Source organism: Bubalus bubalis, chromosome 18 (assembly GCF_019923935.1).
Source record: "Bubalus bubalis isolate 160015118507 breed Murrah chromosome 18, NDDB_SH_1, whole genome shotgun sequence".
Classification (NCBI taxonomy): Eukaryota; Metazoa; Chordata; class Mammalia; order Artiodactyla; family Bovidae; genus Bubalus; species Bubalus bubalis.
The window spans coordinates 14,953,183-14,980,880 of record NC_059174.1 but is presented as its reverse complement, the minus strand read 5'-3'; the positions used below and the strand labels follow the sequence as shown (position 1 = coordinate 14,980,880).

The following is a 27,698-nucleotide window of genomic DNA, read 5'->3' as shown; positions in this document are numbered from 1 at the left end:
TCAGGTGGCCAAAGTATTGGAGTTTCAGCTTCAGCATCAGTCCTTCCAATGAATATTCAGGACTGATTTCCTTTAGGATCAACTGGTTTGATCTCCTTGCAGTCCATGGAACTCTCAAGAGTCTTCTCCATATGCCAGGGGGAGTGCAAGGGCCGGGCCTCAGGAAGCCCGCAGCCCAGGAGAGGAAACGAGACCTGCTGTGCACAAATAATCCCCCATGTGATCAATGCAAACTGTGGGACAAGGACAGAGCTTATTTCTCTCCAGTGCCTGGGACGAAGCAGTCACTCAGAACAGGCCTGTGGAGCAGGAGGAGCTGCATAATCTCCAGAGGGCAGGGCGTGCCTGTGCCCAGCAGGGGGAGACATGCGCACACCACAGAGAAGATGCAGCCTTGCTAAAGGCCCCAAAGGCTGTGGAGGGGTCTTCCAAGTGCCCCTTGTCAGAGGGCAAGCCAAGGGAATGTCCCACACACTAATGGGGATACCTGTTGCTTGCACCAGCCTAGAGTCCTGCCCTTCTCTGAGCAACAGCACGCAGCTGTCCTAGGGGAACTCCCTCTCTTTAAACTCCACCAGGTACAGAGACCCAGCCAATTGGCCTCAGTGATTTAACTAGGTCAGGCACGGGCAGGTGTCCCAGTGTGGGCCAACAGAGTCTGGCCTGGGGCTTCAGTTGAAACCAGGGGTGAGGCTCCCTGTGGAGGACGCTCAGCTGCTGGGCACTGACTGGACCTGCGGAAGGCCACTTCCAGGACAGGTGCTTCCTGAGGATTCCAGCCCAGAGCAGAGCTGGGTCATGGCCTGAGGTTCCCATGACGACGACGTTGATTCAAGCGTGCTGCTTTACCCTGGACTTCACAGGTCCACTCCCTTCAAGCCTCAAGGTGAGTTTCTGTCTCGAATCCCAAAGAGCCCTGTTAGCCACTAATATTCCACTCCATGTCGACACCTTTCAGACAAAGCGGTCACCGTGTGTGGTCCAGACGAGATACATGGTCATCACAGGTAGGTCTCCATTTTCCATCCTCCATCTTCCAATAGCTGCTTTTCACACATTAAGACCCCAGAGGGGAACTGCCTGGTGGTCCAATGGTTAAGACTTGATGCTTTCACTGCTGGGGTCCAAGTTCAATCCGTGGTCAGAGAACTAAGATCCTACAGCTGCGTATCACAACCAGAAACTTAAAAAAAAAACCTCAGAGAGCAAAACTAGCCTGAGCCTGCTTGTAACTTATTTTTTAGAAAAACTGCTTCTTGTTGTAGTTCAGTCACTAGTCTTGTCCGACTCCTGCAACCCCATGGACTGCAACATACCACGCTTCCCTGTTCTTCACTACCTCCCAGAGTTTGCTCAAACTCATGCCCATTGATTCAGTGATGCCATCCAACCATCTCATTCTCTCATTCTCTGTTGCCCCCTTCTCCTCCCGCCTTCAATCTTTCCCAGCATCAGGGTCTTTTCCAATGAGTCAGCTCTTCACATCAGGTGGCCAGAGTACTGGAGGTTCAGCACCAGCTTCCAATGAATATTCAGGGTTGATTTCCTTTAGCATTGACTTATTTGATCTCCTTACAGTCCAAGGGACTCTCAAGAGTCTTCTCCAGCACCACAGTTCAAAAACACCAATTCTTCAGTGCTCAACCTTCTTTATGGTCCGGCTCTCACATTCGAACATGACTACTGAAAAACTGCTTATATTAATATCACACTCACATGACCCCCACTTTGACCCCAAATAGGAAAGTCTCTGGTGCAGTTACTTCTCCCCAGAGAGCCAGAAGAAGATATATGTAAGCTTCTGGTCAAGAAGTTACGAAGCCTACGATATAAACTAGGTATACAGAGTATTTCCTAAGATACAGGATCTACTACTCCAAGTTTGGGGCCAGTAGCATCAGCATCACCCAGGAGCTTGTTAGAAATGCAAATTGTCAAGTCCCACTCCAGCCTGATTATATCAGAATATCTAGATGTAGGGCCCAGCAGTTTTGTTTTTAACAAGCTGAAGTTTTAGAAGCATCATCCAAGGGCAGTGTTTCTCATCCTCAGTTACACAGAATATCGATGCCTGAGCCCCTTCTCCAGAGATTCTGGGGTGTGGCCTGGCCTCTGGCATTTTTAAAAGCTCCCCTTTTGATTCTAATGTGCAGCCAGGATTGAGAACTCAGCTCTGTCATTTTCCTACAGTACCCTGGTTAGGTCCCTCATCCCTTCCCCCAAGCAGTCGGTGTAAATAAACCAGGCGAGCAGCTGCACCCATTTTCTGCACCCAGGAATTCCAGTGGAGCTTTCAGCTGATTGAAGCATCATTTGATGTTCCCAAGGAGCAGATTCCACAATCAACTCCACCACGCTTTGGCCCTGACCCAGTTTATCTCAACAAAGGAGGAGAGAGGAGCCCTTGTTCTCGGCATCCAAATAGCATCTGGGGCACATGAAGCCAGCAGCCTGGAAAGATCAAAACAGCCAGAACTGTGCATTTTTTTTTGTGAAGAAAAATATGCAAAATTAGGAGAACTTTCCAACTTCTGGAAACAGGTTTTTTTGGTTTGTTTGCTTTTGTTTTTAATATGGCATTTCCTTTTCAGGCCTCAAAGTACACAGTAATGCTGTGTCAAAGAAAAACAAAAACGCACACACCAGCAAATCTAAAAACTGGTTTAGAAAAACAAGTAGGAGTAAGGGTAAAATTAGGCCTATAATTAACGGTGATGATTTGTGTGTGACCTCAAAGAGTAGGTTCTTTGTACATGGACGAACAGGAAAAAGAACTGGTCTTAATTACAATACAACCCTGCCCAGGAAAAGGCCTGTATTTGTTCACCTCCTAAGATGGCTGGCAGCCAACTTTATGATCTTATGTTAGCAAATCTGGAGTTGGATTGGGAACCTGGGAGCAAATAAGACTTCATTATTTCTTAGCTCTTTAGTGTCCAGACATCCAATACACCAGCCACCCTACTCCCCAAGAAACTGGCGAGGAAGTAAAGCACAGACCTGTGGGGTTCCCGGGGTTGATGATGCACAGCACCTTGGGGTTACAGTGCTCTTTGGCCTGCTGCACGGCCCGCCGGAGCTCGTTCACATTCAGGGCCCAGCAGTTGTCCTCATCCAGGTAATAGTTCACCTGGATGGCATCGAGTTCGGAGATGACCGCTGAGTAGAGTGGGTACTGCGGGATGGGGATCATCACGCCTGTCCGTGACTTGCCACCCCCGGAGACCAGGATCTTCAGGATTGTCTGCAACAGAGAAGTCATGTCGTACAGGGCCACTGCCACTTTCCACTCCCATGGGCTGAACAGCGGCAGAAGCCAGAAGACCCCAAACCCTGCCTTTCACCAGTCACCCAGTGCCTGCCTCCAGCACAGCCGCATGTAGGTTTCTGAACTCCCCTGAGTCTACCTCTCCTCCTCTGTAAAATGAGGTCTGCTACGAGGACTAAGCAAAATGTTTTAAAGCTTTTAGCACAATGCATGGTACCTAAAGACTTAATACCTGTTAGTATTTTTAAAAGAAATCTTTTAAAGAAGTAGCCCAAAAACTAGACCTGCTCAGAATTATTCTGACCTCACCCCTGAAACTCATTATATATGTCTGGGGTGCAGCCCGGAATCTGTCTGATCACTAACTTATCAGAGCCCAAGACTTGGAAAGACCAGTGAACAAAGGAGTGTGAAAATGGGATAAAATACCTAGCTTCTGCCACCAGGTGGCGCTTCAACCTGGCTGTTTCCAAAATGGAATGAGCCCTAGGTTTATAGGATTCCTGAGAAATCAGGCCTGGGGAGTCCTGTGGGGCGTTAGTGGAGGTGGCAATAATTCACTGAATTAATAAGCCCAAACTCTTCTGGGTGAGTTTTCCTTTTCTAAGTCTTACATGAAGACTTAGCGCCTTTCTCAAGCTCAGTTCCTTGCTACAATGCCAGTGTAACGGCTTGATTCTTTTCACTAAATCTTGAAGACTCTTCCTCACGCCTGCCTCTGGAACCTCTACCATACCTGGGCTTCTCTGGGAATAGAGAGGCGCCGTGATGGCAGCACAGAGTGGAAGATGCCGTGGCTGGGGGCCTGAGTCCAACATTAGAATCTCCAATGCCTCGAGAGGCTCTTAACAGCAGGCAGACCACCTAAGGTTTCTGGGCCTCAGTTTCCTCCCGGGCTCAAGGAAGAGTTTAATGCACTTGAGAGGCTTCAGCAAAGGATGAAATCATTTAATAAACATCCGAAACAAGAGCCTTGGAGGTCAAGAGACACAGACAAACATAACTTATTAAAAGAAGGGAGGACAACTGAGCGGATGGCCCCCAGCACTGACTGGGCGTGGGGGGAGGGTGCTGGAAGGGAACAGGCTGCAGGTGAACCTCAGACCACAGGTTCAGCCCCTTCTCCTATGGACCCCTTGATACCAGCCCCTCTTCACCTCATCCACGGCTGATGCCCAGCCCAAGCCACCTCTTCTCTTGTCTCCTAAACACTCTCACATCTACTATGCTCCCTCCTGCCACAGTTGAAGCTTAAGAACCTAAATCTAATTATGACCCTCTCTGCTTCAGATCCTTCAGTGGCTCCCACGGCTCTTAGGACAACAATACCTTAAGACTCAGGCTCCACCTGCCTCCCAGCACGTTGCTGGTAACTGCCCCTCCCCACGTGTGCTTGCCCCACAATGCTCCATTTCCAAACATGCAGCCTCCTTCCAGCCCAAGGCCTCGGCATATGTTGACCTTCTGCCCTGAATCTGTCCCTCCCTGCCTTCCTGAGTTCACCTCTACGCAGTCTCCAGATCTCTATCTCCTCAGCCTTCCTTGGAGAAACCTTCCTGCCCTCACCAGCCCCAGGTCAGAGTTCCTGCTGCTCCCTTCTGTTAACACTTTGTCCTCATCCAGAAGAGAAACTGAAAGCTTGCGATCGGACATGTATTTATGTGCTCTTAGTGTTAGTCGGATCCGGTACTGATGTCTAAGCAGAGACCAAATGTGTTTGGTTCCCCACGACTTCCCCGCACCTGGCACAGTGCCTGGCAGAGGAGAGACAGCATATATGCTGAGTAAGAGAGAGGCTGATGCCAGGAAGATCACTCTCAAGTGCCCCGTGACTCCTCCCAGCTGGAGGAGGGAAACCGAGGCTGCAGGAGTGTCCAGGTTCACAAAGACTGAACACAGTAAGGACAGCAGGCTACCACTTCTCTAAAAGCTGCACCACTTCTCTAAAAGTTCAGGTGGGGCAGATAGCAGGGAGCAGAGGGTGGCCAACCTCTCTGCCCAGGCCTGTCCCCCCTTTAACAGCCCACAGGCTCACGCATCAGCCCTAACGCGCAAGGCTGTTCATGTGCGTGAACGGTGAGCAACAATGAGCCGCTCTGACACGTACAGAAATGCCGTCACTAGCTCCAGTGGTCAGGTAAATGTTATCCGGGTCTGCAGGTACACCGCCATCTCTCCTGGTGATGTAGGCAGCTACATCTTCACGGATACAGTTGACGCCCTGGCTAGCACTGTAAGAGCCTGTAAGACAGCAAGCAAGACAATGACTAGAGGAAAGATCTGGCTCCATGCAGTCTGAGATATCCATATAATTAACTGGGGGTGGGCGGCTGGGGGAGGTCAAGGAGTCTCAGTGGTGCCCTATTCCCACCACTCTAGGTTCTGGAATTGTGGCAAGCTGCTTAACCACCTGTCTGGGCTTCATCCACCCATCCTGTCATCCCTCCACCTACCCAAGCATCTGCCCACTCATCCAACCATTCGCTCATCTGCTACCCATCCATTCATCCACACATCCACTCACCTGCCCACCCACCCATCTGCCCGACTGTTCATCTACCCACCCACCCACTCATCCATCCAGTATTTACTGAGAACCTACTTATACTTCAAGCATTATTCCAGGCCCTGACTTCTAACCAGTTAAATGGTGCTCATACCTGCTCTACCCACCCTGCTGGGCTTTACACGCCTTCCGCGACAGCACGAACCATTACAGCTGGGACTGCTATGGTTTTATCACTGCTGCCTACACATGGTTCCAAAGAACTTGAGAGAACGGTCACCCCAAAATGGCACCACCTGCCATCCCAGGAATCTAGAGCCCTGATAGGCACTAACCACAGGTTCTTTGGGGCTGCTGGGCATGACACACCTACCCTCGCCCTATGGCAACAGCGTGCTCAGGCTGCCGGTTAGGAGCCAAATCCAAACCACCAGTTAAAGTGAAGTTCAAAAACAGCGGTGACCACTTTGGGCTTGGGAGTATTTTCTGCAAAGGGGCACACAGGGGCCTTTTGTGGCGCTGAGAGCGTTCGTTGTCATGATCTGGGCACGGGTTACACAGGTGTGCACACACAGGTGCTGTACATTAATATCTGTGCATTTACTGTAGGCATACAAATGTTTTCAGGATGTCAGGCCACTACTTACATTTTTGAAAAGTAACTGAAAACAGGTGCCTGCACATGCACACCATCTTTCCAGGAGATTCAAACTGGCGAGGCGCATTCTCTGGGGACGTGGACCAGGAGGCTTGGGCTCAGAAGTGGGAGGCAGATCCTGCGCTCTATATTCTTTTATCCCATTTGAGTTTTATACCACATTTAAAGAAAACCAGCCAATTCCCTCCTAAGGACTGCAGCACCACCACCAGGAGGCGCCCGGGTTAAGGGCCTGTGTCGCACTGGGCTGGCCTATCCCCTTGGATAATCGTAAACTAGGGCGGGGGAAGCGGCACCACTCCTCTAAAAGTTCAGGTGGCAAACATTAACACGCACCAAATCTGGGTGGAGAGTAGAGTCCTGTCACGTTCTTTGGGGGTACTCGAGGGCATCTGCAGACGCCACTGTTAGAGAATCCTCCTTCCACTGGGTGTCTTGATATTTCCTGGGCTCCCGTGCCCAGAAAGCTTCCCGTGCTATTTCCCTCTGCCTTCTTTCACTGCCCTCTGCTCCACTCCATGGGGCCTGGCCACTTCCACGCCAGCTAAGCCTCCTCTTCTTCCTGCCTCTAGTTCATCTGCTTCCCTGCATTCCCAGGCCTTTCCCCACTAGCAAGCTCTCTGTTCCTGCCGGCCACAGGCTTTCCATCTTCTGTTTTGTTCTGAAGTACCCTGATTCTTCAGAGCTCAGATCTAGACTTTCTCAAGAAGTCTGAGAAATGGCCTCACCCCAGCCTTTCTGATTTCTCCGGTTACCTTGCACAGATGAATCCTTGCCTCCCCATGTTGACTTGCGGGCAGGAACCATCACCTATTTCTTCTGTGCATCTCTGCAGCACCTACCCCCAGCTAGGCCCGCCCCACCACACTCCTGTGTAGGACACTCTGCCCTGAACCTGATGGCAACCTGCCCCCCACAGTCCACAGACCGGCGACACCTGCCAAATCACCCAGCATCATCGCATCCAAACCCCTTCACTCAGTCACACTCAGCTCCTAAGCCTCAGGGCCTTCGCACACACCATTTTCTCTGTCTGGGATTCATTAGCAGATACTCTTACTCATCCTCTACATGGACTTGAAACACTTTCTCCTTAAACCCTCCTTCTCCATTAGAATCCCTCGTTCAAACCCCACAACTGTCTGCTCGTTCACCAGGAACTCATGAAAACTGGGAATTATGTTTTTGTCTTAATTCTTTTCCATGTTTGTTTCTCCCAAATATGACAGCGAGTCATGAGCACAGAAACTCCACCTGCCTTCCCAAGTGTCCCTCAGGGCCTAGAGCAGCGCCTGGTCCACAGCCCGGGCTCCAAGAGGGGCTGGAGGAGGGCGTTCTCTCCCATCTCCCGCCACCCCCAGATGTGTCTAGGTTTCACCTCAACCCCACTTAAGATTCAGGATGCAACCTGAGAACTGGATTACTCAAACAAAAAATAAATGAAGCCCCAATAAAAAATAACCTTAAAGGGCATGATAAAAACACATCCAGGTGAGCCCCTTTATAATCCTTCCTTGGGTCAGGGTGGCCCTGGGCGTAGCTTCCATTTCCTTCATTTTTGTGGGCAGTGCTCAGGTTACCCAAGCCTTCGTTGACAGAGCGCCACCCTCATTGTTCCACTCTCTGCCAGAACATTGCCCTTCCTCCCACAATGGGCAGAAACACGTAGTGACCTCCAGGGTGGGGCTTCTCCACACGTGACAAGCAGCACAAACAGCAACTTGCCTGCAAGTCCAGGAGGTGGGTACAAAGTATCTCCTAGTTCAAGGATGAGGAAAGAGGCTCAGAGCACTTCCCTCACCCATCCTGCTGAGCTCCTCACACAGAACGCAGACAGGCCTGACTCACATGGACATGGCCTCCCAACATCATTCCCCCAGCCCTGCCTGGCTGACACAGAAAAAACTTATTGATGAGGCTTTTCCCTGGAACAAGATCCCTTCCCAGTTCCCCAGACATTCGCGCAGACAGCAACCCCCCTCCCCCCACCTCTGGGTTGCGCTTCCTGGAGCCTCAGGCCGAAGGCCACGGATCTCTGAGAAGCGCCTTTGTCCTCTGGGCTGGGCAGAGGGTGCAGAGGGAAAGAGCCTGGAGGCCGGGCCTCTGAGCTGTGGCGCTGCCCTCTGCCAGCTTGTGGTTTAGGCCTTGCCCCACAAGGTGCTGGCCCACACCCCACCCAGGCTGGCTGGCAGGGAGGCAAAGGGCGGCGGGCCCCTTCCTGAGAGGGACACACGAAGGACACAGGCTTGGACAGAGGGCTGGTGGGGTGATCACAGCCAGGAAGGCTAAGCCTAGTGATGTCCATAAAGGGACAGAGCAGAAAGGGGAGGGGAAAGGCAGGGAGGTGACCAAGAGGCCGAGGGCAGCTGATACCCTGCTGAACGAGCCACAAGAATCCCTGTCCCAGGTTTTGGAACATTCAGGCAAGCTTCCTAAAAAGCCCTATGGACAACGACTTCTCCTCAGGACAAGGGGAGCCGGATTCCCTATGTATTCCACTGGGCAAAGGAATGAGGCAAAAATAAACAAGAAAGAGAACATGAGATGAGAACAAAGAGCCAGTGGTCCAGGGGCTGGAAATCCACCTCAGCAGGGAAGAGAGAGAAGATGCCTTCACATCCACAGGGCCTCCCCACTCAGAGACCCCTGGGGCCGGGCGTGGGCTCCGGGCACAAAGGGGCACAGGCCGGTGTCAGGAACACAACACACACGTGGTGGGTAAGGGGGGGGCACCTTCACAGCGAGGAAGCCACCAAAGGGGGCCACAGCAGAGTGAGAAGCCGGACCAGCTGGGCAATGTACCTCCTTCTGGCCTCCCGGCTCAAGCTCAACCTTCTGCCCTGAGGGTGCGGTGGGCTCAGCGTCACAGCCAGCTCCCCCTGGAAACCCCAAATCCTGCCAAATGCAGACTCTCGAGCCTGAAGTGCCCCCAGTCCACCAAGAGACAGCACTGACCCCATCAGCTCGGCAAACAGGAGGCTCACAGAGCACGGACAAGGAGGGTATTTTTCCCTGACTCGGCCTGTCGGCCACCCCACACACATTCACACACTCGCTCGACGCATAACCCGCCGTGAGGGGCCCGGGCCAGGCCCATGCTGGGAACACACGTTCTTTTCACGCCCGCTGGGACCTGGCAAGTCGGGGCCTCACCCAGGCTGTTCCCGCCGCAAGCCTGTAGGATGCGCCGGGCTCGTTTCTTAGCATCTTCTGGGAAGCTGGGGCTGTCCAACAGGTTCGGGTAGGTGCACAATGCCATCACCTGGGGGAACAGAGGCATGGGCTGGGCTCTCCACAACCTCCCACCCCAGAGGGGCACAAAGGATGTCTCTGAGGGACAGTGTCACCGCAGGACTCTCCACGAGGGCCCCCGCCCACGGGGAGGGTCTGGGGACGGGTGGGGAGGAGGACAGTGGATGCTCTGCAGCGGAAGGGAGATGGTGAGGGGCAGGGTCCCTGATGACCTGGGCTCGGGCCAAGGGTGGGCCACCAGAGGAGCCAGGGAACAAAATGAGGCTGCTACTCGGCCCAGCTCCTCCATAAAGGCCAGTGGCTCACATAGCCAAGGCCATAGAACCAGGGGTTCCAGAGCAGGGAGCTGGGACTGAGCAGGCAGGTACACCCCAGCTGACAAGACTGCAGAGACCCCCTCCTTACAGCCTGAGCAACCCCCATGCCCCGCCCCCACCCCTCCTCACCATCACCCCCTTTCCTGGCCAGAAGTGAAAACCGAGTCAGCTTTTTCACCTCTGTAACAGAGAAAATCACCCTAACCTCACAAATTAAGAGGATTACGCAAGGAAATGTTTGCAAAAGTGTCAGTAAACCCCCGCTCAGCAGGCAAGTCTAAGCTGGAAGCTTAGGAGCAGTGCCAGGAGCAACGAGATGAGGTGGGGCTCATGGCTCTGACACCAGCTGGGGGCTTCAGGCAGGCTCAGGCTTCTTGGAGCCCAGCTTTGCCTCAAATAAATTTGTGCAACGGGCGGTGACCTGGCTTGCCCTCCCGCTCTGGGGCACTTATGAAGGCTGGAGGAAGCCAGCACCAGGTGGCAGAGGCTGGGTCCGCTGTGGCCAGCAGCAGGGCTGGATCTGGGAGTGTGCCAGCCAGTCAAAAAAGGCTGAGGCAACAGGAGCCTGTTCACACCCAGAGCCCCAGGCACGTGTGGGAAACCTCTGCAGAGCGAGGCCACTTTGGACCTCTCCTCTCCTAAGCTACGTGCTTCCAGGACAAGCTTTCAGAACAAGCAGGATGCTTTAATCTCCTCCCACCTCCACCTCCCGGGCAGAGCCACTCTGTCTGGTCTGATCCACTTCCTCATCATGGGCCCAGCTTGAGGCCTCTGACACTCACAGGCAGCTGGCACACTCCTGAGTCAGCAGCAATGCCACGGGAGTCCATTCAGTGGACGTTCCTGAGGTCATCACCAGCCTCAGTTCTTCTCCCCATACCCTGTGTGAATTCCCTGAGGAGCTGCAGGCTGAGGCCCTGGGGCCCCCAACACCTGCCATCCAGAGAGCAGGGCAAAGTTTGCCGCTCCTGTGTGCCAGCCCCTGCAGCAGGAAATACCGGCAGGAAAGGAAGACCAGGGGTGTTCAGCACTCAGCTTTCCTGCTGGCCTCAGCCTACGAACCTTAACCACACAAAGACCAAATTTTGCTCCAGTATTGGCCCCATTTCCTCTCTAGGAAAACGCCTTCCCCACAGCTGGTCTCCAGCCTCTATCTACCAGATGCTGTGGCGCTCTCCCACCTCTTCTCTTCCCCCAAGCCCACCAATCTCACAAGTTGGGCCCATGCAGCATCCTTGCAGTTGGCACTCAAACTGAAACATGGAAGTGTGCCTCTTGAAGGCCGTCATGTTCATCATCTCATGGAGGCCCCCAGAAGTCCTCTGTGGCCGTGCTCTGGTGAGTTCCTCTTGCCCAAAGCCACCCAGCTGATGAGCAACAGAGCCAACACTCAAACCTGGGGATTCTCACTTCGGAAACCATATCTAGACCCCCACGCACCACCTCCCAGCCTTCATCTACTCTCTGATGCCCTCAGAAACCCAGGTCTGAACTCAGCACCCAGGACCATTCACCTGGGAGTCTTGTACACTACAGTGACCTCAGAATGGGCTTAGGGATTTTAGACAGCCTTGGAAGGAAGGGGAGGAGCCTGCTGGAGAGAACCAGAGGAGCCGTCAGGCGCTGGAGGGGGTTGCTGCTTCAGTGGCATCTCCCTGTGGGATTCCAGCGCCTGCTGGGTCTTGAGGGGCTGGACAGGCAAGGAGGAAGAGACAATTTAATAGGTTTGGCTGTCAGGTTGCCTCCCTGCTATGCTACCCCAGGGGCCTCGGTTCCTGAGGGCCAGCTCACCTGTCGCAGGAAGGTGATTGGCTGCTGGCCCATGGCCTGGGCGTCCCCGATGTTGGCACGGATGACCTCAGTGAACGGTTTTTTGATACCCTGAGTAGAGAGAATGCAATAGGTGGTTACTTAGGGATTCTCAGACCCTAGATTTCAGAAGCCGAGCAATGGTCAACAGGACATTAGTAAGCAGCCCTATTCTGAGTCTTGCCAGGTGTTGGGCATAGTGCCAAGCGCTTGATATGCTTGGTCCCATTTAACCTTCACAACCACGCCTATGAGGAAGGGCTTGTGTTAATCCCATTTTATAGTTTGGGAAATTAAGGCTTCAAAAGGTTATCCACTTTCTGAGAAGGCTAGAAGAACTTCCCTGGGCTGCCAGAGAACCCTGAGGCAGCTGTAGGTCCATGCTGACCCTGGGGCAAATGTGGTGGGAAGGAGGGAGGGGGGTCAGCAGCAGAAAGCATCAGGAGAGGGTCCCACAGCTGCCAGCTCCACCTCCACCCCTAAGTGATTGATGGGACTCTGCAGCCAGCCTTCCTGCCAGAAGACACTGATCTGCAGGGACCTCTCGGGGGTCGTTCTCTTGCAATCCTGTCTTTGCAAAATGAAGAATGTGGACTGAGCTTCATACTGAAAAGAAAAAAAAAGCATCAGGGATAAAGATGTCTGGTTGAAGAGCAAAAGTGAGGCCACTGCCTGAGCAATGTGTTTACACAGAGCAGAGATGGCAGAGAGAGAAGGAACTCGGAAACCGTAGCAACAACATCGCTGGGAAGTGACTACGGGACACCCTGGCTGCTGCAAAGGAGAAAATGTGGTTCGGATGGAGAACTGTGGGGATCTGGAAATATGGGAGCTCCACACAGTTCCCTGATAAATCCAGAATTAGCCACTATAAGAGAATCAACAGCAGGTTCAAGAACCTCCCAGAGCAGCTGAAAGGATTATCTGAGACAAACAGTATGAAAGCACTTGGCAGAGTACAAATATCATGTTACAAAGCTGGACCAGGAGCAAGACTGCAAGGGTCACCGTGGGGGAAGAAGGCGGTGCGGCAAGGGGTGGCCTGTGCGGAATGGCCACCTTCCCATCTCCAGCTGCTCTGTTCCCAAAGGCATTCTAAATACAGATTTTAAGGGTACAATTCTATGATTCTGATACTTGTCTTCTCCGTTTCACACGTGTGAATAAAAGCAACTTTAGAAAACTTTCCCCTTTTTAACTCAGTAATACACACCTGAAGTAACGACCAGTGGGCTTAAGGAATGAACGCAGCTGCCAAACGAGCTTTCCTGACTCTCATTTGCCACCCCTAAGCCCTCCCATATGGAATTCTCCAGCTGCTTTAGGAGCCAGGAGGCACAGGGGATGAGGAGGGCACCCCAGAAACAGCCCTGTGCTGTGCTCAGTCACGTCCAACCCTTTGCAACCCTCTGGACTGTAGCCCGCCAGGCTCCTATGTTCATGCGGATTCTTGAGGCAAGAATACTGAAGTGGGTTGCCATGCCTCCCTCCAGGGGATCTTCCCAATCCAGGGACTGAACCCACATCTCCTGCACTGCAGGCAGATTCTTTACCATCTGAGCCACCAGGGAAGCCTGGAGGCAGCCCTGGACTTCCATAAACCAGGCCTAATGAGTCAAAAAGCTCTGTTTGGGTTGAAGGGGGTAGAATTCCCTTCTGCCCTTTTTACCAAGTTCTTCAGGGCTGGCAAATATGGAAAGACATCTCGGGGTAGGGGGTGGCGGGTGGCAAGGAAGGGGGTAACACTGCCTACTGCCCAGGACTGGGCCAGGGGTGAAGTCAGACACCCTGGAGACAGGCCGCAGGGCGTGTGGCCCCAGGGCTCATCCCACAGGCTGAGCAACCCAGGCCACTGTGTGCAAAGGGTAGGACTCCCCCACCCACACTGGCCTGAGCTCCTGGCATGGGACCCTCTGTTAGTCTGACTCCATCGCCATGGGCCCCTAGGCCTGGCCAGCTGAACTCAGGTGATTTCCACGGTGTGGGTACAGTCCACTCTTTGGTTGGGAGTAAATCTGTCACGGTCGAGGGCAGGACATATGCCACACAGCTGTGGGCCCTGGGCCAGCCCCATGGAGGGAGAAAATAATCAGATCCCTGGATGTTCCTTTCCTGTGTCCCCTCCACCCTGCACTGCTCAATCAACTCAAGCAGCCTGGGAGTATGGAGCATCTCCTTTCTTGGGTCTGGGTACCCACAGGCTCCAGATACTTTGCTATGATGGATGAGCTAGTGGGTGGGAAACTGCCTTCTCTGAATGGACTGGGGACCGGGCTGCCCAGTCAAGGGCCACCATACAAAGGAGACTCCTGTATCTATGTACTTGAGTTCTACGTGGGTTGGGAAATACCAAGGAGCCAGGGGCAGACTTCTGCCCACAGTGACTCATCCAAGTCTGGCAAGCACACCCAATGGAGACCTCACCTCAGCCCTGCCCCCAGGAGCCAGCCAGGTCAGCACGTAGCTTCTTAGTTCCAATTCCTAGCATCCTAGAGCCCACATGTCTAACTCACCCACACACATCCTGCCCAGAGCTGCCTCACCGGGGGGCACTGAGATGAGATCCATCGCAGGGGGGCTCCCTTCCCACCATTCAGGTCAAGGAAGGCTCAGGGAGCAGGCCCCCAGGCTCTGGAGATGGCATATTTCAGAAGGTGTTATTGGGAAGGAAAAAGGAAGGACAATGATAACTCCTTTATCATTGTTATGACTGTCCTTCCCAGTTCATAGGTGCAGCATTCGAACAATGGACAATCCCAACAGGCACAGGCATTTTCCTCAAGGTAGGGGTGGCTCCTGTCATTTCATGTGACATGCTAGTGGGGAGGCTTGGTAGGATGGTTACTCCCCAGAGAACCTCCCTTGCATTCATGAACACTTATGAATCATGCTCTGTGACAGGAGTGGGCAACACCGGAGAGGCCACCACCTTCAGAGCGCTGGCTGATGAAGAAGCAGGCTCAGAGAAGGGAGAGAGGGCACAGCTGGCCCCAGGCCAGAAAGGCCATGTGAAAAGACCTCAGGACCAGTGAGCAGCACTGGGGCAGACATGAAGTCTCCCAGAGGGCTCCAGAAGGAAGTCTCAGAGACAAACCCGACTAGCCTCCAGGGTCCTTGAAAACAGCTGCGCTGCATAGCAGAAGAAACGAGACTCAGCACAGGGTCTGGCCCCAACCATCGTGACAAACAAAACTGGAAGAAACTGAGCCAAACCTACACAGGCCTGAGATTAAGAGAAGGTGGGAACTCCAAGGGCTGAATTTTCTAACGACGGAAGCGGGGAAGGCTGGACGAAAGGCTCCTGAACTGTGGGAGTCTGTGAGAGGGTCAACCGTAGAAGCAGAGATTTGCAGGGCAGAGCAGGGATGAAAGGTGAATGAGCTCCAAACAGGATAATTCAAGGCAGCAAGCCTAAGCTGCAGGCAGGAGGGAGCCACCCCACAGAGCGCATTCCTCGACCCAGAGACTCAGAAGGAAGGCAAGGAAAGAGGGACCCTCCGCACCTCTCCTCCAGGCAACTCTCGTTAGCTTGAAAACAAGACCCTCAAGAGTCCTGATTGGGAAATTCCCTGGTGGTGCAGTGGCTGGGACTCCACACATTCACTGCTGAGGGCATGAGTTCAGTCCCTGATTGGGAACTAAGATCCTGCAAACCACGCAGCACAGGCCAAAAAAAAAAGCCAAAAAAAAAAAAAAACAAAACGAGAGCAAAACTAGCCTTTGCTTTCTCATAAAGTTTTTTTTTTTAGAAAAACTGCTTATATTAATATAAACTCACATAACCTTTTGACCTAAAACAGGAAAAGTCTCTGGTGCAGTTATCTCTCCCCAGAAAGCCAGAATCCTGATAGGGTTCTAGCTATTCAAACCATCATCACTAACCATCACCAACTTGTCTTCAGTGGAAATAAATTGGCCCTATTTTACAGAAGAATAATTGAGGCCAAGGTATTCTGAACGATGCGAGGCCCGCAGCACATAAAGGCAAAGCCCAGGATGCAGGTCCCTGGTGACTTGGGCAGGGCGGATGGATGGAGGGTTCATCCAAACGGAAGCCTATGTTACAAATTTCTTTTATTTTAAAATAGCGTCTAAGCTCTAAAGAATATAGCCTATGAAATTTGCTTGTGCCTCACACTTCCAGAGTTTCCACTCTTAGCTCTTAGCAGGTGCTCCAGCATTCTCCATTTTCATCTGTTTCTCGGTGCAGCACTCAGTGATTTTAACATATTCAGTGTTTCCCTTCATGAATGTTTTGCCCTGACTCTGTGTACTTTTTACAAACAAAAGCCATTCCTGTCTCCACTTATGTCAACCTCCTTTCCTCCTCCAATAAAACGAGGGAAAAGGAAGTAGGTTGAGGAGGAACTGACAGATCTTTTCAAAACTCCTACTAATGGCAGTTTATTTTTAAGTGCTGCTCCCAGGGAACACCAGGATCTGAAAAGCTGATAGGTACTCCCCCTTGGAGCTGCTGTCAGGGAGAAACAGGGCCTCCCTCAGAGCACACAGACCAGGCTGGAGGAGAATGGCCCCTTTCACACGCTCTTAGCCAAGTGCCCCTCCTCCTCGGACTCTCCTGAGCATTTTCCCCCACTCCTACCACAAAGCAAGATGGACGGGACTTGTCTGGCATGCCACTCCTCAGGCAAAATCCAGAGCCACGTGTCTAGCCAAACAGCCAGTACCGTTAGCATAGCACCTGGTGAAGTGATTCCATAACGCAGTACAAGGCCTTCAAATGGAGAAAGAGGCACAGAAGTCAGGGCCTGGGGAAACCCTGGGCCCCCCAGACCACTACTCTTCTTTTACAGACTAGGGAAACCAAAGCCCAGAGAGGACAAGAGATTTACCCCCAAGTCACTCACCTCCCTACATAGCCCATCTCTAACCAAGTCAAACCCTTTAAAATAACATCAGTCTAGTTTCGATCATTAGAGTTCAAAACAGAAGTCAAAACCTGAAGCTGTGCAAAGCTAAGCCAAAAAAAAAAAAAGACTGAGAAACCCTGAGAAAACATGGCTCTCTCAGAAGAGGACCTGCTTAAGCTAGCAAAATGGAGAGGCTGTCTTTCAAGAATGAAAGATTTTAAGCGAGGCTATGCTGGCTTGGCTAGGGCTATTATCTCCAGCACCAAGAGTCAGGCAACTGAGACTCGACAAAGTGAGGAGAGAACAAGAAGGGATGAATTTGAATGAAAGTACTGGAGAATGTAGATGGACAGAAAGAATGTCTCAAGTTATTCAGGGGTAGGACATGGCAGTGGAGCCATCTGTCCTAGAAATCACAGCATGTTTCCAGCCCAAATGACCAAGAAATTTCTCTAGTTCAATGATGGAGCCATACCCTGTTGGAACATCTTCTTAGTTGCCCACTGCACACCAAACTTTGCATTATACAAATACAAAGCCCAGCACACCGGACTCCAGTCCCTCATTTCCATCTCATTCATTTAGCATATCCCTTGCCAGACAGTGCTCTCCAACCAGCACCAATCCCCTCCCCTATTTGCCCAGAACTTCGCAATCTTGTTTTTGCTCCCAGCCCTCCTTCCACCTAGAATGCTCTCACATTTTCTCTACCTGCTAAAAATAATAATAATAATAATAACCACCAATCCTTAAAGAACTGGAGGAAGAGAAGTTCAGGCCCAGAGAACAACATGGCAATCAGTTCCGTGAAGGCAAAGACAGTGTCTCCCTTCTATTCTAACCATCCTCATACTTCATGGAGTCCATGCTACTTAACAAAAGGTAGAGATAATCCCTAGAACCCCTACCAGCTCTGGAACCAGAGAAATCAGTTGTAAAGTGCTAAACCGGGAACAATTTAATCTCAGGTTTAACAGGGAGACTGTTGTCTCAAGGAGGGCCAGCTCCAGTCTGCCAGATATCAACAAGGAGCAGAAACCTTTTTTCTGCCTGTGGTCCACTTTTGGGACAGGGAGGCACAGAAACCAAGCCAGCCTTTCGAGGACCAAGCTTTAAACTTAGCCTTGCAAGGAGTCAGAGGGAGACACTGGACTTGACTTACTCAACTCACTGTTTTGAGTCAGCAGAACTGGGTGTCCCAATGAAGTCTCAGCAAGCCGTGAGCTCATCAAATGCCCCAAAGTGCCCATGTTACAGTCATGGTCCCATCATGGCTTCTTCCCAAGCATTTAAGGACCATTAAGTGACCAACTCACCCCCAGGACGTTCAGTTCTGGTGCCTATGAGAGTAAGATCAAAGAACCCTCCCCCCTTCTGGGTTAGGACTACCTTGAGCAAGCAGCTGGGTGACTACTTCATCTGCTCGTATAAATCTTAGGAATATATACATTTTTTACATTACCCTTCTGGACCCTGCCTCCTGAATTCCACCAGTGTTAGAACTCTGGTAAACTACAGAGGTATTTCTTTCACCCACCCGAGCCACCTCGTTGTAGGGGGACAGGAATCACTACCTGGTGTGTGGTCACTTTACACACAGCTGTGAACTCAAGATTCCAGTCTGCCGGCGGCCAGGGGGAAGAAAGTCCCAGGGCCACCCTGCCAAGGCCCCAAAGGCCCAAGCCTCTGCTACCCACTGTGGGCGACTGTATCCTCAGAGAACAAAATAGGGCTGTCAGTCAAGGTTCCAAAGGGGATCTAGGGGAAGGAATTGTGCCGGACCACTTTTGTCAGGGAATCATTACTGGAAGAATGACACAGAAGGTCTCAGAGAGAGAAAAAGCTTCGGGAGAACACCCAGGTCTCTTCAGAGCCTTCATGGCACCTCTGGTACCTAAGGTGATGTCTGAAATTCTCCTTTATGTCTTTCCTGCCTGTCGTTGTCCTCACCCTCACGCCCCAGTGGATCTTGGTTCCACTCAAGTAGGACAGCCACATAGCAGGCAGTGCCTGGCACTAAAGGCCACTCGATTATAATTGATGAATTCAGTTCAACAAGTGAACCATATCTGAGGGCCTTACTTTGTGCCAGGTGCCGGGGACTAGTGAGGGAAGGGTTGGGGGGAGGGCATTCTTTCATTTCAGTCAAGACTGGCCGAATGAAGGAGCTTGGCCACGCGGCTGGAGGAAGTACAGCAGTTGGACCCCAGGAGGCGACAGCTGCTACTCCTCCCCCCTCGCCCCCACCCGTGCCTCCTGGCCTCCCGGGGCCCTCCCGCCCCACGCGGGCCCGGGCGCCCGCGCTCACCCGCTGCAGCTCGAGCTCGATCTCACCGGCCTTGAGCACGATAGGTCCCCGCACCGCGTACTCCACCGCCTTCACCTGCGGGTTCATGGACTCGAGCGTAAGGATGCGCTCGCGCCGGCTCCGCTCGGGCCGCACTTTGAGCACCGCCGAGGCCTCGGCGGCCGCGCTGCTCTGACTACGGCCCCAGGGGCCGAGGGTCCGGGGGCAGCAGCCCCGCCGGACCAGCGCCGCCGCCCGCTGCATCGCGCGGCCGCCGAGAGAAACCTTGGGACAAATAGGGAAAGAGAACAAACACGTCGCGCACAGCCCAAGGCAAGCACGCGGGCACCCGCCCCCAAGCTCAGCCAAGGGCTCCTTCAGCGAGAGGTGCCAGCCTGGCTTCGGGGACGGGTGCCCATCCCCCGGCGACTCGGACCCTGCACCTCGCCGCTGCAGAACCAAGGCGCTGCACAACCGGGTTTTGCAAAGGCTGAGCCCAATGCATGCATGCAACGTGCCTGTCGCCGCCTGGTCACCCCTTCGTCGAGTCCGGCTAGAAAGCTCGCCTAGAGCAGCTCCTCGGCTCAGGCGCCGGCAGCCGCATCCCAGCTCCCGCACGCAGCACCGGGCCCCCAGCGCTCACACACCCACAGCCCGCGAGTCCGCCCGGGCCTGCCCGCTGGCTCCTGGGTCTTGTAGTTCCCTTGTCGTTTTTCAGAACAGGTGTGGCGAGCTGGTTTAACTACAAGTCCCATAGTGCCCCGCGCTGGCCTGATCTGGGGGCCGGGCTGGAGGCGGGAGCGAGGGTCTGGCTCTGCCTTGGGCTGGGCGGGCTCTTTGTCTGGCTGAAGAGTCTGGGATTCCGGAGGGGGTCTGGCGGGGGCTCTCCTCGTGGCTTTCTGCGAATTTAGAGCTATTTGGTGCTTCTCCCTGGAGGCGCGTCGCGCATTCCCCCACACAACCCTTTCCCCAACATCTGCAAGGACACTGGCGGAGAGATGGTGCAGTCTTCGCCCCAAGTTTCATCATCCAGTGTTCAGTGGCCGCTCAACAGGGGCTGGTAGGAAGCAGGGGTGGGGTGGGGGTTAGGAGTTTGCGACTTGACTGCCACTTTTACCCTTCTCAACGTCAGTTTCCTTGTCAAAAGGGAGATCAGCTCTCAGCCTTTAAGGATTGTCGTGAAAATTAAAGGACCAACAGCTGGTATATACCAGGTGGTCAGGCTTTCTGACAGCTCCATTTGAAACGCTACCCCACCTCCACTACCTCTTTTAATTTCTTTTCTAGCATCAGAAATTTAGATACTTTTTACTGGTTCCCCCATTAACCATGTAAGCTCCAGAAGACAGGAGCAGCGTTTTTCTTGTTCATTGTATTCACAACGTATTTACACAACGTCTGAGTGTTAGCAGCACATAGTAAGAACTCAGTAAACGTTTGTTGAGAATGGATGCTCAGCTCTTTGTAGCTTTTTTTTTTTTTTTTTTTGGTAAAGGTACCTGCTGTTGACTAAAAAAAGATGTACAACTTGAGAGTTGTGAGTTAAGTTTTATTTGAGGCAAAATGAGGACTGCAGCCCGGGAGGCAGCATCTCAGATAGCTCTGAGAGACTGCTCCAAAGCGGCAGTGGGGGAAAGTCAACATATAAGGTTTTGGTGAAGGGGGAGTTCAATACCATGAAGCGCTCATTTTACAAAAGGTTTTTTGTTAGTCATGAGGGTCTGATGTCACCATGAAGGGATTTAGTGCTTCTCTAGATGTGAGGAGATGCAAGGGTTGAGAGATCAGCCCTGGGTGTTCTTTGGAAGGAATGATGCTAAAGCTGAAACTCCAGTACTTTGGCCACCTCATGCAAAGAGTTGACTCATTGGAAAAGACTCTGATGCTGGGAGGGATTGGGGGCAGGAGGAGAAGGGGACGGCAGAGGATGAGATGGCTGGATGGCATCATCGACTCGATGGAAGTGAGTCTGAGTGAACTCCTGGAGATGGTGATGGACAGGGAGGCCTGGCATGCTGCGTGCGATTCATGGGGTCGCAAAAAGTTGGACACAACTGAGTGACTGAACTGAACTGAAGGGTTGAGATCATAAAATCTGTTCCTAAAAACATCCTAGTATCTGAAGACCTGTCCCACCAGATTCCCTGGAGCACAGAGTGCCTCACTCCACCCTGAACTCCCTCAGGGGTTGCTGAAGATCAACAGCTATGGCAGCATGGGGTTCAGTCTCTGTAGAGGCAGATGGCAAATGCCTTGCTCAGTCACTGGCAATGCTCTTGGTAAGTGCCAATTTGTAGTTGACACGGCCCCCTCATGGTCATAAATCTTACCATACTTTGGGGTCTTTTCATAACCACTTTGTCCCGCGTTGCTGGGAAGGCTCATCCCCAGCATCATCCCTGAAGAAGGTTCCCTGAAGAAGGTTTTTGTTGATAAGACACTCAATGTGCTATTACTGGACTAGGTCTTAATAGTCAAAGATCTCTGGACACCTGTCTTCTAGTTATGGTCCAGGAAAGTATTCCCTCTCATTGCATCTTTTCATACCTGCTGCTGCTAAGTCGCTTCAGTCATGTCCGACTGACTATGTGCGACCCCATAGATGGAAGCCCATGAGGCTCACCTGTCCCTGGGATTCTCCAGGCAAGAACACTGGAGTGGGTTGTCATTTCCTTCTCCAATGCGTGAAAGTGAAAATGAAGTCGCTCAGTCGTGTCCAACTCTTCGGGATCCCATGGACTGCAGCCTACCAGGTTCCTCCATCCATGGGATTTTTCCAGGCAAGAGTACTGGAGTGGGTTGCCATTGCCTTCTAGAGTTACACTATTACAATCATTGATCATATATCGAACTATACATTTGATCAACTGCTTCAAGTCTAGTCTTCATTTCCGTTGAAGGCTCAGTCATATACTTGGTAATGCAAGAAATAATAATCTTGTGAAACAAGCAAAATACAAATGGTATAGTTAATAATATTAGTGGAATTAAAAGTAAATATTTTAGCCATGAGCCTCCCATACCAGTTTTTTTTAAAGATTGTTAAGACTAGGGAATGGGTCACTTAGAGCAGAAATCTGATTTTTCATGTGGTTCAAATGTGTTACATTAAAGGATTTATCAGGTACAAAAATACAGCATTCAGTTTGAATTATAGCACGGATATCTCCCAGAGATGCTGTAAGGTGTCAAGGGTCTTGCAGTAGTGTAACACTGCCTTTCTCATCATAGAGATCTCAGAATTCAATAGGCTAATAGCCCAGTTACTATCATTTAAAGTTTATGAAAGTTGTCGAGGCTTAGATATGGTCAATTACATCCTCCAACCCCATTGAAGACACACACACACACACACACACACACACACACACACAAGCTGCTAAATGGTCATACCAGTAGAATACAGATCTTTGACCCATTGAGATCATACCAATGGTAGATTGGTTGGGGTTACCTGTAATTTGTTAACATGTATGACCTTAAATTCATGGGAATCCCAGGCTACACCTTCCTATCATCCGTGTAGATATCAAGGCCATAAATTAGTGCCACAAATCCACTGAGTTCCATACCAATCACTCTCTCTAAGGGTAATAACAGGCATAGTTCATAAAGCACCCAGCCTTGTCTCATAATTACCAGGTTGATCATTTTTAGTATGATTTAACCATTCCCAACCTAGAGGAGCCTTTAAACTTAAATGACCATAGCCTGTGTTAACCATGTAGATCCTCCCCAATTGTAGGAGTTTTCCTTTTAATAGGTGAGAAGTTAATTTTTTATTGAGACTTAGCTCAGCACTCCGATTGAGTTTAAATGACCCTAAGAGAAAACTTAAATCTATGGCCAGCCTCAGAGCAGGTATTTTTAATTGGCCAGGTGAGCGGATCCCATCTAGAACTATTATGAATAGACAGAACAGGACTGAACACTCATATAAAACAAATTTCCCAGGGGGTATCCAATCAGAGCCCTAAAGAACAGAAATGCACCAAGGTAACCCAGAATAGGCACAGGTAATTGGCCACAACCCAACAATTGGATTGAGTTTTAAACTAGCATAGAATCATGTCCATGATAGAAAACATGGGATTGATAGGCATAGGTCCAAGGAATCAAGAAAACATTATAAATGATCATACAAGTCGGATCAGCATCTTGGGCAAGCTGTCTGCTTCTGATGTCATCATCTTCTCCTCCTAGTGTAGTGTAGTTTCCTGTTTGAGCATCGTTTTAAGGTGAGTTTGAGGTAAGCAGGCCTCTCTATGGACCAGTCCAGCTTAGGGGCCTTTGGAAGTGGGAGTTAACTGAAGAGTCAATTTCCCTTCAATTTCACTGGGCATGAGCTAGTTAAGAGTACCTGATAGAAAGGTCCTTCCATCCAGGTTGGAGACAGTTCCTTAAATTATGTCTTCTTCCAGTCTTGATTGAAGATCATGTGTGAGGCATCTGATCTTCATCCAAAGAGAGATTTCTGCGATAAGCTTCAGAAGCAACCTTAGAGTGTCCTTTAATAATTCAATTAAATTTTACATTAATATACCTAACAGCAAAGAACTATCCTGGAAATAAGTCTTAGTAGATACAGACCTCCATTAACAAACTAGGATTTAACATTCATCGAAACATCTCTTTCTAAAATCACCATCATCTTTACCAAATTTAACCTAATTAAGACCTGTTTGTAATATAGGTCTGGTCTCAAGAAACTTGGCCTGATGATTTACATTAATCATAATTGATCATAGACTTTTTTGCTTTGCTGAGACTTGCTTTGCTCAGACTGAACTTTTAAAATAAAACCTTTTGGGGCTGGGAAAGTCATGCCAAAGGCTTATCACAGATTTTGCCTAACAGATCTAAGTAAATTCATTCCTTCTCAAGGTTTCCAAAATTCCTTTAGATTTCTATACCTGTTACTGAGTAACCTTCCTAACTTATCTGATAAAATTACTGGAAACTAAGCTTCCAATCTCTGGAAGGTTCAGATAGAGAGAAAAGATAAATGTTTCAGCTTGTTTATAAAATGTAATTTTACCAAATTACTGTCATAATTAGTTTGAGAGGAAGGTTTTTTTTTCCTTACACCTGGAAAACATAGATTCAAAACAGTAATTTTCATATAGAAACCATAAAAGTTATAAGCATATTCACCAGTTCATTCAGTCCTTTTGTTAACCTTTGTGAAATCATCAGGTTTTCTATTAGAATCCTCACTCAGTTCAGAAACTGGTATTTATCCAAAAGTCCTTTTTATAAATCTACTTGAAGAGGTGAAACTTGGTTAGTGCTATGACAATATCGAGATAGTAACTAGAATTATGCCTGGTAATATTTTACCCAAACATATCAAAATTCTAGGAACTCCATACAGTTTCTAGGATATCTATATTAGTGACATTTACTATACAGTATAACCCAAGATTATTACTCACTTGGCAATACCCCTCATGTAATTCTGCATACAAAATGAACCTAATTAGTGTAATACCCACTCCAGCGTTCTTGCCTGGAGAATCCCAGGGACGGGGGAGCCCGGTGGGCTGCCGTCTATGGGGTCGCACAAAGTCGGACACGACGGAAGCGACTTAGCAGCAGCAGCAGCAACAGTGTAATATCTCTCCTTGGCATGTTTCAGGGGCCCTCTGAAGCATCCCAAAGTTAGCTAGAAATCTTATGTGAATAAGATAGAATGATTTAGGAAGCTTTGTTAACAAATATCAAAAAGGTTTAGAACACTCAGTCAGATAGGATCTTAGGTCATTGTGAAACAATACCTATTCATTTAGCCAAAGTAACAGCAAGGGATTTCAGAGCAGATCATTTAAGAGATAAAGAAACTTAAATCTATTATCAAAGGCAGTTCAATATCTGAAGAAAAGGTGTCCTCTTAACAGAGAGAAAAGCTAAATTCAAGTTTTTGCACCAGCTTAGAAAGAAAGTGAAGTCGCTCAGTCGTGTCCAATTCTTTGCGACCCTATGGACTGTAGCCTACCAGGCTCCTCTGTCCATGGGATTTTCCAAGCAATAGTACTGGAATGGATTGACATTTCCTTCTCCAGGGGATTTTCGCAACCCAGGGATTGAACCCAGGTCTCTTGCATTGTAGACAGACGCTTTACCATCTGAACCACCAGTCAGTACTTTACTTAAAAGGTAAACTTAATTAACTTTATTTTAAACTTTGTCCTAACCATATACAAAACTCTTTCCTCGTGGTTCACTTTTCACAAACCTTATCACTTTCTGTACCCATTACTGTGTTCTTCCACCCTAAAAAGCCACCTGTAAGGCAGGCTTACTTCCTTTTCCCTTCACAAAATGCAATTCCATTCCTCACACCTTCTTTACTGAAAACACATTTCCTACCTCCCTTAAGCAACCAAGAACTGACTTTTATATTAGCATTTTATAGATTGATGAGCATAAATATCAGTGATAATTTCTAAAACCTTTGTTTTCTTAGAACATTTTAGGATGGCACCAAACATCATTTCTTTTCAATCCCAAATCTCTTTAGTTTCTCTGTAAGAGGTAATTAGTGTTTAGTAGTAAATGTTTCTGGAGAAGGCAATGGCATCCCACTCCAGTACTCTTGCCTGGAAAATCCCATGGATGGAGGAGCCTGGTGGGCTGCAGTCCATGGGGTCGCTAAGAGTCGGACACGACTGAGAGACTTCACTTTCACTTTTCTGCATTGGAGAAGGAAATGGCAACCCACTCCAGTGTTCTTGCCTGGAGAATCCCAGGGACGGGGAAGCCTGGTGGGCTGCCATCTATGGGGTCGCACAGAGTCGGACCCGACTGAAGTGACTTGGCATTAGCAGCAGTAAATGTTTCAAAATCTTACTTTATTTGGAAATGACTTAGCTATTCAATAGACTTCCAACACTTAGCTTAGCACAACCCTTAGAAGTTCTAGTTACCCCAATCTGGATAGACTATTTTAGACAGACATTCCTAAAGCATAATTATTCTTAATAGAGTTTATCTAAAGGCTCATATCTCATTTACATTTTTTTAGAAGTTTCTTCACTCAGCAAGATAATTTCCTTGCTGACCAACTTGTAACAGATATAGTAATATTTAACTTAGGTACAAGGAAAATATTCTGCTTAATGTTAATTACTCTTAGACATGTCTACATTATTTAGATCAACAAATAAATATTAATATTAGGTATTTAACACTGAATATTTCCCAGTTTACATGAACTGAAATTCATTTAGGTTAATTTCTCTTGTATTTAGAATTATTTGATTTGTAAGCACTTTTTTTTTAAGGCCAATTAGATTAGAGCTTATTTACAAACTGATCTCAGCAATCAGCAATATTATCCAAAAAACAAAAGACACACCCTGAGACATACATACATCCAAATAGACACAAGAGATCCTATAGCTTTGTTTTCCAAACTTAGTTATGAATAAAAAATGGTTGGAGTAAGATTTTAAAAGGGTTTGTTCCCCTTTTGGTTTTTTTGTTCCTTTTGATTTCAGGAATTAGATATGGTCTAGATAAGTGATCCAGAGAGCTCTGGTCTAAAGGTATAGGAAGAGTTGTTTGCTCAGGGCAAGAATCCTTAAAGAGGTAATTTTTTTCTTCAAGCTTCCTCTGGAGTCTAAAGAATATTGTGACCACATTGTAAAAAATTGTGTTTGGTTTTTTGTGTGTGCGTGTGACCATAGTGTTTTATAGCCAAAATTTAGACCAGATAGTGCTCAACTTGGCCCTGATAACAAGGGCAGATTGGTCCCAGCAGGGATTGTCCCTCTGGGGAAGTAGGGGGTCTTAGTTTGATCAGCCCCAGGCTGTTGATTACAGGAGGAAGTCCTGGATATAAGGGAACTTAAGTTGATTTTCCTATCCTATGTTAATAAAGATCTAATATTTGTAGGCCATTTTTCTTGTCATTGGATAATAGCAATAGATGACCGTTTAAAAATTTTTCCCAAGGGGTTCCCGGGGGCGGGGGGTGTGGAAACTTAGAGTGAGCAATTCACATATTAGCTCGAACAGTTTGTACCAGATGTCTGTGCACTCAAACCAAACCAACAAACCAAACTGAATCAGAACTTCACCAGCCAGGAGTCACACTCCAAATGAAACAAAAGGCAAAGAGATGCCCCCAAATCAAAAGCCAAGTAGCAAGGGTGCCCCATAAAGATGGTAAAGTGCCGGGAGCCGGCGAGAGACATTCCACTCGTGACAAAGGTCATGAGGAAGGAGGCTCGGCATACGCAAAGGCGGGATCGAGCCTCGGGAGTCCCCCCGGATATTCTCGAGCATCTACCCCAAAAACCAGAGTCTGCCTACTTTATTGCTTTGTGCTCTCACCTCTGACTTTACTGGGGGCTGTCCCCCACCACCATCTCACTCTCTCTGTCAAAGAGTTAACTTACAGCTCCAATTAATAAAGTTCCTGGGCAATTAGGAGTGTTTAAATCCAAACCCCTCAGATGGCTCTCTAACTCGCCTGACAAGTTTACCCGGACACCTACAGCTATGCATACGATTGTTTACAGTCTCCCAGCCTCGAGAGGCACGGGAAGCTTAAGATATTCAAATAGCTTAGAGCCTCTCAGAAAGTTAGAAACTGTCAGAATAAAACTAGTAAAAGATTTCATTAATTAGCCAATGTTTGCTGCCAAGTTTCCACATCCCCTGAATTGTATCCTTGAATGTGTATTAATTAATAGTTGGTACGTAGAAAAAAAGTAGTGGCCTTGG

At 49.5% G+C, this 27,698-nt stretch overlaps 1 protein-coding gene and 1 long non-coding RNA gene across 2 annotated transcripts in view; both read right to left on the bottom strand.

The window, feature by feature from the left end:
• The window catches only part of GPT2 (glutamic--pyruvic transaminase 2), a 34,740-nt gene extending 15,086 nt beyond the window's left edge, over positions 1-19,654 (bottom strand). Inside the window, exons 1-6 of the mRNA XM_006062759.4 lie at positions 19,487-19,654; positions 18,990-19,253; positions 11,793-11,882; positions 9,586-9,694; positions 5,376-5,509; positions 3,001-3,244 (exon numbers count right to left, since the gene is read on the bottom strand). Coding sequence (XP_006062821.1) covers positions 3,001-3,244; positions 5,376-5,509; positions 9,586-9,694; positions 11,793-11,882; positions 18,990-19,232 — 820 coding nt within the window. The 5' untranslated portion in view covers positions 19,233-19,253; positions 19,487-19,654. The remainder of the gene's footprint in view (positions 1-3,000; positions 3,245-5,375; positions 5,510-9,585; positions 9,695-11,792; positions 11,883-18,989; positions 19,254-19,486) is intronic.
• Positions 19,655-22,728: 3,074 nt separating this feature from the next.
• LOC123330240 lies at positions 22,729-24,089 on the bottom strand. The gene is made up of 2 exons (XR_006545990.2): positions 23,329-24,089; positions 22,729-23,185 (listed from the first exon to the last, which is right to left on the bottom strand). It is a non-coding gene; the product is annotated as an uncharacterized LOC123330240 (long non-coding RNA).
• Positions 24,090-27,698: the final 3,609 nt, after the last annotated feature.